The 10,057-nt window shown below is 53.3% G+C and overlaps 1 protein-coding gene across 1 annotated transcript; it reads right to left on the bottom strand.

Annotated features, from left to right (window-relative positions):
- Positions 1 to 8,651: 8,651 nt before the first annotated feature.
- On the bottom strand, positions 8,652 to 9,674 carry LOC138065200 (olfactory receptor 6B1-like). Its single transcript, XM_068929413.1, has one exon. It carries the CDS (start codon positions 9,672 to 9,674, stop codon positions 8,652 to 8,654), a length of 1,023 nt encoding a protein of 340 aa, XP_068785514.1.
- Between the last annotated feature and the right edge of the window lie 383 nt (positions 9,675 to 10,057).

The raw sequence follows: 10,057 nt of genomic DNA, 5'->3' as shown, positions 1-10,057 counted from the left end.
ACAAGCTGACACAAGTGCAGCTAAAATTGGATATAAGGGAGAAAAATCAGTGAGAGCAATCAAGAAGGGTTCAGAGAGGTTGTGGATGCTCTATTCTGGGAGGCTTTCAGGACACTGTTGGACAAAGCCCTGTGAAACTCGATGTGAATTCAGTGGTGTTCCCGATGGAAGCAAGAGGTTGGCCTAGAAACCTCTCAAGGTGCCTTCCAACCTGAATGGTTCTGATAACTCTATCATCCCTGATGATAGCCCCGGCGACTCTTACAGTCATGAATTCCTTTTCTGCACGTGAGTTAGCACCAGATATGGCATGCCCAGAGCCAGCCCCTCCCAGTGGTGTGAGGTTGCTTCTTAGGCCTGAAAGGTTTTCAAAGCTTAATTATAAGGGACCTCTTGTCCAGAACACGCCCTCCTCACCGTATATAACACCTGCACATGACAACACGATGCCCAATGAGTGTGACACATGTGGAAAGTCATGGCATGAGGGTGATTGCACTGGAATGTGCCTAAGGTCCTTAGCAGATCCAGTAAAATGCAGAAGGACTGGAAGAGCCTTAAACATCCGAGGCACACATTACTAAGGTTGACTTTGTCCCTATGGGAGGCTGAGGGAGCTGGGTTGGTTCAGCCTGGAGAAGAGGAGGCTTTGGGGAGATCAAATAACAGCCTGCCCATATTGACCAGGAGGTCATCACGAAGATGGAGGCAGGCCCTTCACCGTTGTGCACAATGGGAGGAGGAGGCCCAATGGGCACTAGCTGAAACAAGAGTGGTTCAGGCGGAGAGAAGAAAACACCTTTTACCCCTGCAGGCAGTGAAGCACTGGGGCAGGTTGCCCAGAGACACTGTGCCATCTCCAGCCTCAGAGGTTTTCAAGTCCTAAATGAATAAAGCCCTGAGCAACCTGGTAGGATCTGACAGTTAACCCTGCTGTGGGAAGGAGGTTCAGCTAGAGACCTCCTGAGGTCCCTTCCAGCCTGAAGGATTCTGCATTTCCTTCCATCTCATGGCTTTCCTTGCTGACCACAGGGAAAAGATTCAGTTTCCCTGTGACCATGGAAGTGTGTCAGACAAAAGTAGGAGCAGATCCACTGCATGTTTCTTGTCCTGCTCCACTCGGAGTCATTCAGATTCAGGGTGGCTTTGCAGGTATCCCCAGAGAGCCCCAATATTTCTTCTGCTTCACCTTTTGTTGCATTATTTGTTCTTTTCCACCTGACGAGGTCTTCTCTTTTACCATTCTGATCCCCTCCCATGCAAACAATCACCCCTATTTCTCCTTTCTTCATTGGCCCTGGTCATGCTTACTTTCTACCCTCCTTTGGCTTTTCTGAGAGTGTTCCCATGCTCCTTTCTACCTTGGCCAGAAGTTCCTTTACACTGGTACCTCCTTTTATTATACGCAGTGTCCTGCAATGCCTCCTGCTGTTATCCTGTGAGAGGCACTGCAAGACAGGACGAGCCATCTGCACACACACATTAAGAGCTGACACAAAGGAGCTCGAGTCCAGAGGGGCCTTGAGAACTTGGCGATTTGGCCAACACAAACCTCATGAAGTTGTGCAAGGAAAAGTGGCCAGTCCTGCATTGGAGGAGGAGAAAACGCTGTGCATCAGGACAGGCTGAGAGCTGACCGTCAGAGGAGTGACCCTGAGGAGAAGGGCCTGGATATGACGAGGGATGCCAGAGAAGCCAGCAATGTTGACCACAACTCAGGGCAGCTGCAGAATGGGCTGCCTCAGGAAGACCATGGCCCCCCAGGCAAGGGCAGTTCTCATCCCCCTTGACTCAGCACTGGTGTGGCCACATCTGGAAGAGTGTGTCCCCGTGTGGGCTGCCCAGTGGTGGAGGAATGGGGAGGACTTGGAGAGGGTCCAGGGGAGGTCTTCCAAGATGGGGGAAGGGTCCTGAGGCACAAGGCCTGTATGGAGGGGCTGAGGGATGTGGCCTTCTTTAGCCTGGTGCAGGGGAGACTAAGGGTGGTACAGTAGGAGCCTGTGAGTGCTTGAAGGGTGGTTTCAGAGGTGATGGAGATTATTCTACGTAATAGGAAATAGCAATAGGAGGAGAAAGAGATGAAAGATAAATGGATTATAAGAATTTCAGGCTGAACTTTTGGGAACTGGAATGTCACTTGTGCTGTGGTTCAGCAGGACACCCAGAGGGAGCCGGTGGGGAGCCCCTGGCTTTGTGTCTGGATGAAAAGCAAGAGAGGGCAGAGAGCCATCAGTAAGGGTGGTGAGATGGCTGGGGGAGAGCACAGTGGGGAAGCAGGTTGGGTGTCTACAGGCTGCAGGGACACAGACGCAGGAGTGGGACAGCAGAGGGCAGCCTGGGGTGGAGACGACCGAGGGCACTGCCAAGGCTGAAAGCCTCCGACAGGACGGAGGTCTTGGTGCTCTTGGCTTTGTCTGGTGTCTGCCACGGAGGCCAAGGAGACACTGTGTTTCTGAAGGCCCCAGGTCCTCATTACCTCCCCACCCCACCACAGAGCCCAGGAGGTGCTGTCCCATCCTGCAGGCAGCCTTGCACACCCCCACCCTCACCCTGCCCCCACAGAGAGCCCTGAGCCAAGTCGGAGCAAAAGCACCACCCCACCCAGGGGCTGGGTGTCAGTGCTGGCCCACGCTGTAGGATAACACACAGCAAGGGTGACTTGGTGTCACAGCCACCTGCACATTTCCTTTGCCAACCTGCAACAAGTGCCTCCACCTTTCTGCTCTCATCCGCCCCTGGGGAGGCTTTGTTGGGAATGGTCCTCAGGGGGACCCATTAACACTCCCCGAAACTTGGGATTTAATTCTGACTTGACCTTCTTGAGTGTTTCTTCTCAGTTCCCTCTCAGTGTCTGAGGTTCATGGACTCAGCACCACATACACTCGAGGGGGGATTCAAAGGCCAGAAGCCCTCACAAGCCAGGCCACTCCCCAGCATTTTCGTCAGCTCTCAGTTCTGGTGAGGCTAAGTGGAGAGCTCTCAGGAGGGCACTTACAAGAGGAACATTTCCATCAGCAACAACAAAAAAAAATCGCATGTTGGCTTTCACAGTTTTCTTCTTGTTTCAGCTTGGAGAATCCCTGTTATCCACATTGCTGGATTCCTCCTGATTCAGAGGGTCTCCTGATGACACCTGGATGTGTAGGAAAGGCAGGATTTCTGGTACGGGACATGTGTGGACAACCTTCCTCCTCCCCTCCCCAGCCCGGCCACTTCTCCCATCAGCCCCTGGGGACCTACACCACTCTTGTTAACATCGAACCCTTTTCCCCTCGCCTCTGTAGCTGAGCGTTACAGCTCCTGTGCCCCAAGTCCCACCTGCTTCCCTTACAGAACCAGCTGCAAAGACACACAGCTGTGTTACAGTGATGTCTTAAAGGACTCCATAAGCACCTAGCCACACACTCTTTTCGTTCCCCTCATGGTCAGTGAAATCCTAGGTTGCATTTCCTAGCACCACATGGCAACACAGCTACACAAGGCGTCCCCGGCAGCAACAGCCCCTCTATGGGGGTAAATGAATCAAGGCCTGAATGTGGACTTCTTGTCTTAAGGTGACAACTAGTCACAAAATCCTAGTTCCAGGAACTGGAACTAATCTTCATTTACAGAAATTCCAACATACTTTCACAATTATAATGAGTTTTTCTTTTCTTTCTTATTGGCAGCACCATATGTATGCACTTGTATAGGAAAGTCTATATTTACATATATATACATAGTTCTTCATCACAATACCTTTCCCACCACCACTCTGAATGGAGAAACTTTGTTCCGAGGAACTACTATATTTAATCTGACATTTTTCCTCTCTTCCCTGCCTCTCTCTCCTTTCTTCCTGCTCTGCCTCCTCTCTCTTTACAGAGCTCTCCAGGAAAAGATTCCCTGAATCGCAGCACTCAGGGTGGACAAGACCTCAGGACGTCACCTGGACCAATCCCCTGCTCGGTGTTGAGGGAACTAGATGAGGTCGCTCAGGGGCTCGTCCCCATTACGCATGATCCACAGCCATGATGAGAGTGTGCTCTGTCCCATGGGCTTGTGCGTGCTCACTTGGCACAAGGGCTCCCCAGCTGAATCCTCTTCAGCTGTGGGTCAAGCCTCTCTACCACAGATATGCTAAGAGACCTGGGGACCTCGGCAGATATCAGAAACCTCCCTGACCATGCTCACATTTCAAAGACTACCAAGAGCAATGTCACACAGGCACAAAGAGCCTTGAGGATCGGGGGGGGGGGGGGGGCCTGAGGGCAGATCTTAGCAGTAGCACACGAGGTAGAAGAGACAATGAGCTCTTCTGCCTTTGCCCTGTCTTTGTCACTATGTCCCCTGCTGCACTGAGCAGTGAGAGCACATTTTCCTTAGCTGCCTTCCTTGTGCTGCCAGCGTTCTGACAGAAGACCTTTGGGTTGCCCTCCAGTGCCCTTGCAACCTCCAGCTCCAGCTCCAGCTCCAGCTCCAGCTCCAGCTCCAGTTCCAGCTGAGCTTTGGCTCTCCCAGCTCCATCCCTGCATTCACAGGCAATGTCTCTGTCTGCCTCCTGGGGAGCCTCTTCCCTCTTCCACCCTCTGGGAACTTCCTTCTTGAGTCTGAACTCCTAAGTCAGGGCATCCCTCCATGCAGGTCTCCTGCCAAGTGCTGCTCAACCCCCTGCTTGTCAGGTGGGAGTGTTTGTGTGCCTGGAGGATGGTGATCCTGAAGATCCAGGAAGGATCCAGGGACAGGGGAGGGGAAGGTGTCAGTGAAGGGGATGTAGCAGGGATTTTGGAAGTGGGGGTCCGGAAGAGAGGATGACTCAGAAGGTGGGTGAGGGAGAGGCAGGTGAAGGTGACACGTTGGCAGTGTTGATGATGAGGTCACCTCTTGTACAGGAACCTCCTTGGCTAGGTTCTGGCAGGAGCTATTGGGAGGACAAGAGCAGCATGACAACACCACTCCTCCCAGCAGAGATGAGAAGTGGGTGGGAGGACAGGACGAGGCAGGCAAAGGGGACATGGCTGCAGTGTGGATTGTGAGGGCCCTTGCACTGCAGCTGCCTGATTGGCCCTCCGCAGATGTGCTGGCCAGCAGGAAAGATGGGGGAAGGGGAGAGTTACAGAGACAGGGAATTCAGCAAAACACCACTCAAGTCGGGATGCCTCCAGTGGGTGCATGCAGCCGGGGAAGTGCACACGGGACGTGACTGTGGAGGATCCTCTCGCACCCCTCCCAGGAAACCTGCCTGCTCGATTGCCTCTCTGAAATGCCTCAACACCAATGCACGCAGCGTGGGGAAAAAGCAGGAAGAATTAGAGACCTATGTGTGGTCGCAGGGCCATGACCTCGTTGCAGTTCCAGAGCTCTGGTGGGATAGCTGGCATGACTGAAATGCTGTCATGGATGGCTATGTGCTTTTTCAGAAAGACAGGCGAGGAAGGCGAGGTGGTGGAGCTGCTCTTTATGTGAGGGAGCATCTGGACTGCATGGAGCTCTGCCTAGGGGTGGATGAAGAGCAGGCTGAGAGCCTATGGGTAAGGCTTAAAGGGCAGGCTAACATGGGTGACACGGTGGTGGGGGTTTACTCCAGGCCATGTGATGAGGAAGAGCAAGTCAATGAGACCTTCTACAGACAGCTGAAAATAGCTTCACAATCACAGGCCCTGGTTCTCCTGGGGACCTTCAACCCCCCTGACATCTGCTGGGAAGAGAGCACAGCTAGGCACAACCAGTCCTGCAGGAGGTTCCTGCAGAGCACTGAGGATGACTTTCTGACCCAGGTGGTGGAGAAGCCAACGAGGAGAGGTGTGTTGCTGGACCTTGTACTAACAAACAAAGAAGGTCTAGCTGGAGATGTGAAGGTTGGGGGCAGTCTTGGCTGCAGTGGCCATGAGAAGGTGGAGTTCAGGATCCTGCAATGAGACAACAGGGCAATAAGTATGGTCGCAACCCTAGATGTCAGGGGAGCCACCTTTGGCCTCTTCAGGGACCTTCTGGGAGGAATGCCATGGGGTAGGGCCCTAGAAGGAAGAGAGGTCCAGGAGAGCTGGTTAATATTCAAGCATCACTTCCTCCAGGCTCAACACAGGTGCATCCCTCTGAGGAAGAAGTCCAGCAAAGCAGATTCAGCAGGAGACCTGCATGGAGGAGCAAGGAACTCCTGGCAAAACTCCAACAGAAGGAGGAAGTCTACAGAATGTGGAAAAGGGGACAGGGCACTTGGGAGGAATACAGGGAAGTTGTCAGAAGCTGCAGGGATGTGACAAGGAAGGCCAAGGCCCGTTAGGAATTAAATCTGGCAAGGGACATCAAGGACACCAAGAAGGACTTCTTCAAATACAGCAGGAGCAAAAGGAAGACTAGGGAAAATGTGGGCCTGCTGCTGAATGGGGTGGGTGCCCTGGTGACGAAGGATACAGAGAAAGCAGAGTTGCTGAATGTCTTCTTTGCTTCAGTCTTCACTGCTAAGGCCAGTCCTCAGGAATCCCAGACCCTGGAGACAAGAGAGGAAGTCTGGAGAAAGAAAGACTCTCCCTTTGGTGGAGGAGGATCGCGTTAGAGATCATTTGTCCAAACTTGACATCCATAAATCCATGGACCCTGATGGGATGCACCCATGAGTGCTGAGGGAGCTGGCAGATGTTATCGCTAGGCCACTCTCCATCATCTTGGAAAGGGTCCTGGAGATCAGGAGAGGTGCCTGAGGACTGGAAGAAAGCCCATGTCACGCCAGTCTTCAAAAAGGGCAAGAAGGAGGAGGCCAGGAATCTACAGGCCTGTCACCCTCCCCTCCACCCCGGGAAAGGTGATGCAACAGCTCCTCCTGAAGGTCATCACTAAGAATATGGAGGACGGGAGGGTGATCAGGAGTAGTCAGCACGGATTCACCAAAGGGAAATCATGCTTGACCAATCTGATAGCCTTCCAGGGTGGAATGACTGGGTGGGTAGAGGAGGGGAGAGCAGTGGATGTTGTGTCTGCCTGGACTTCAGCAAGGCTTTGGACACTGTGTCCCATCACATCCTCCTAGGGAAGCTCAGGAAGTGTGGGCTAGATGAGTGGACGGTGAGGTGGATTGAGAACTGGCTGGATGGCCGAGCGCAGAGGGTTGTGACCAGCGACGCAGAGTCAAGCTGGAGGCCTGTAGCTAGCGGTGTCCCCCAGGGGTCAGTCCTGGCTCCAGTCTTGTTCAATGTATTCCTCAATGACCTGGAGGAAGGGACAGAGTGCACCCTCAGCAAGTTTGCTGATGATACTACACTGGGTGGAGTGGCTGACACGCCAGAAGACTGTGCTGCCATTCCGAGGGACCTGGCCAGGCTGGAGAGGTGAGCGGAGAGGAACCTCATGAAGTTCAACAAGGGCAAGTGCGGGGTCCTGCACCTTGGGAGAAATAACCCCATGCAGCAGTACAGGCTGGGGGTTGACCTGCTGGAAAGTAGCTCTGCAGAGAAGGACTTGCGACTCTTAGCGGACAATTAGTTGACCACGAGCCAGCAGTGTGCCCTTGTGGGCACTGTGTCCAATTCTGGGCTCCCCAATACAAGAGAGACATGGAGCTCCTGGAGCTCAGGAACCTTCAAGAGAGAAAAATGCCCACTCCTGCCCCAGGAGGGAAGAACCCCTTGCAGTGACCCACGAAGGAGACAGACTGGCCAGAAGCCAGCAGTGTGCCCTGGCAGCCAGGAAGGCCAACAGCACCGTGGCCTGTAGGCCCAGGAGCACGGCCACTAGATCAAGGGAAGTGAACATCTGCCTTTGCTCACCACTCATTAGACCTCCATTTAGAGGCTGTGTCCAGAGTTGACCCCCCCCCGCCATTACAGGAACAACATAGACAAGCTCTAGCAGGCTCAGTGGAGGCCCCCCAAGGGGCTCAGGGGCTGGAGCCTTTGCCCTGGGAGGGGAGGCTGAGGGAGCTGGACTTGTTCAGCCTGGGGAAGAGAGGGTTTCAGGGGGACCTGAGGGTAACCTCTGGCTCTTCTGAGCAGTGCACGGTGTGAGGATGAGAGACCACAGGCATAAGCTGAATCGAAAGAGGTTCTGGCTGGACAGGAGGAGAAACTTTTTACAATGAGGACAGAAAGACAGAGGCAACCGAGACAAGTGGTGCAGTCTCCATCCGTGGAGCTTCTCAAGACCCAGCTGGATAAACCCCTGAGTAACCTCATCTGACCTCATAGGTCACCAGCTGTGACCTGGAGGTTGGGCTGGAGACCTCCTGAGGTCCCTTCCCACCCTTCCCTCCCATTCCCCTTCCTTCTGGCAGATCAGCACTGAGTCAGTCAATCTTGTCTAAAGGAAGGAGAAAAGACCACTTGCCCTTGCAGAGATGGGAAAGGAAGCTCAGCGGCTGGGAAATAGTAGTGGCAGTAAATAGCGGGATATTAGCCAAGATGTGAAATCACTGGACATGACAAGGGTTGCACTATCAGGGCTTATTAAAGGGTCATAGCTCTAGGTGTGGGATTTGTCTCAAGTCACCTTAACCATCTAGAAACACACATATACACACATCTTTTTCATCAGACTTTTATTAGATGACCTGGAGAAATATTTGGTTTTTGTTCTTATGACCTCTTCGCTCCCTTTCTGTTTCAACCTCACAAAACACATGCTCCTTGAGGGGTTCCTGGTGGGGAGCACACACCTTCCCCCATTGTCTCCTTGGCAGGTCACGTATGCACTCGAGGGGGTTTTACCACCTTGGCACAGCAATACTCGGAGCTCGTGGAGTTGGCCAAAGCTCTGCTGAGCCCTTTCCTCAGGGCCTCCCTGACCTCCCTGTTGCGCAGGCTGTAGATGAGGGGGTTGACCAGGGGTGTGAGGTTGGTGTAGAAAAAGGAGAACACTTTGTTGAGCTGCCTCAGCTGGGGGGTTCTGGGCATCAGGTAGACAATGATGAGGATGCCGTAGAAAACGGAGACAACGGTAAGGTGAGAGGAGCAGGTGGAGAAGGCCTTCTGCCTGCCCACGCTAGATGGGATCCTCAGGATGGCAGCTATGATGCACACGTAGGAGGCCAGTGTGAACACGAAGGGGAAGACTGCATTAAGGATAGATAGTACGGAAGCTAGTAGTGAGATCACCCTGGTGTCACTGCAGGCGAGCTCCAGCAATGGTGTGAAATCACAGAAGAAGTGGTCAATAACATTGGGGCCACAAAACCTTAAGTGGGATAAGAAAGAAGTGACTACGGTAGAGATAAGGAGTCCCACTAGCCAAGAGGCTGCTGCCAGCTGCAGAGAGACCTTCCAGGTCATGAGGCTTGCATAGAGCAGGGGCTGGCATATGGCCAAGTACCGATCGTAGGACATCATGGCCAGCAGGTAACACTCACTAACTGCCAACTCAACAAAGAAATAGAACTGAGTCATGCAGCCATGAGCAGAGATGGTCCTGTTGCCGGTCAGGAAGCTGGCCAGCAGCCGGGGCAGGATGGTGGAGCTGTAGCAGGTCTCCAAGGAGGACAGATTGCCCAGGAAGAAGTACATGGGGGTGTGCAGGTGCCGGTCTGCCACCACCAGCACAACAATGAGCATGTTCGCCACCATCGTTACTGAGTAGATGATGAGTGAGAGGAGGAAGAGTGGTGCCTGGAGTGAGGGGACATTCCCCATTCCCAGCAGGAGAAAATCCACTGGCGATGTGTGATTCTCCCATTCCCCTTTCTCCACAGAGCGCCACAGGTCCCTCATTCCTCTTTCCCAACGAGGCAACCTACAAGAAAAAACATCTGTTTCTTTCCTTCTTTCTAGTGCAGAAGGATCAGGAAGGAAGTGTCTGTCAGAGAAAACACGGAGCCTGGCACTTCCCTGACCGCATTGGTGTTCCCTTTAGGGCCCCCATGACTACTGAAAGGAGGGAACCAGGGGTTTCCAGGGAGTTAAGCCATGCATCTGTGAGCTGCCCCTCGGAGGTGCTCCTTTCCTGCTTGGAGTAGAGGCAGAGGAGAGAAAGCATTCACTCCGACTGTGACAGTGTCTTTCTGGCACCCAGAGTTGTTCTGAATAGCAGCCACCGTTCCTAGTAGGCCAGGAGACCCCTTTCTGCGAGCACATCATGCCAGGTGCCCTTTTCC

This window comes from Struthio camelus, unplaced genomic scaffold, assembly GCF_040807025.1.
Source record: "Struthio camelus isolate bStrCam1 unplaced genomic scaffold, bStrCam1.hap1 HAP1_SCAFFOLD_48, whole genome shotgun sequence".
NCBI lineage: Eukaryota > Metazoa > Chordata > Aves > Struthioniformes > Struthionidae > Struthio > Struthio camelus.
The sequence above is the reverse complement of the archived record's forward strand: the minus strand, read 5'-3'. Positions and strand labels throughout refer to the sequence as shown.

Excerpts from the sequence above, each read along its gene's own strand:
- LOC138065200 (XM_068929413.1), bottom strand. The coding sequence starts at position 9,674 with ATGAGGGACCTGTGGCGCTCTGTGGAGAAAGGGGAATGGGAGAATCAC.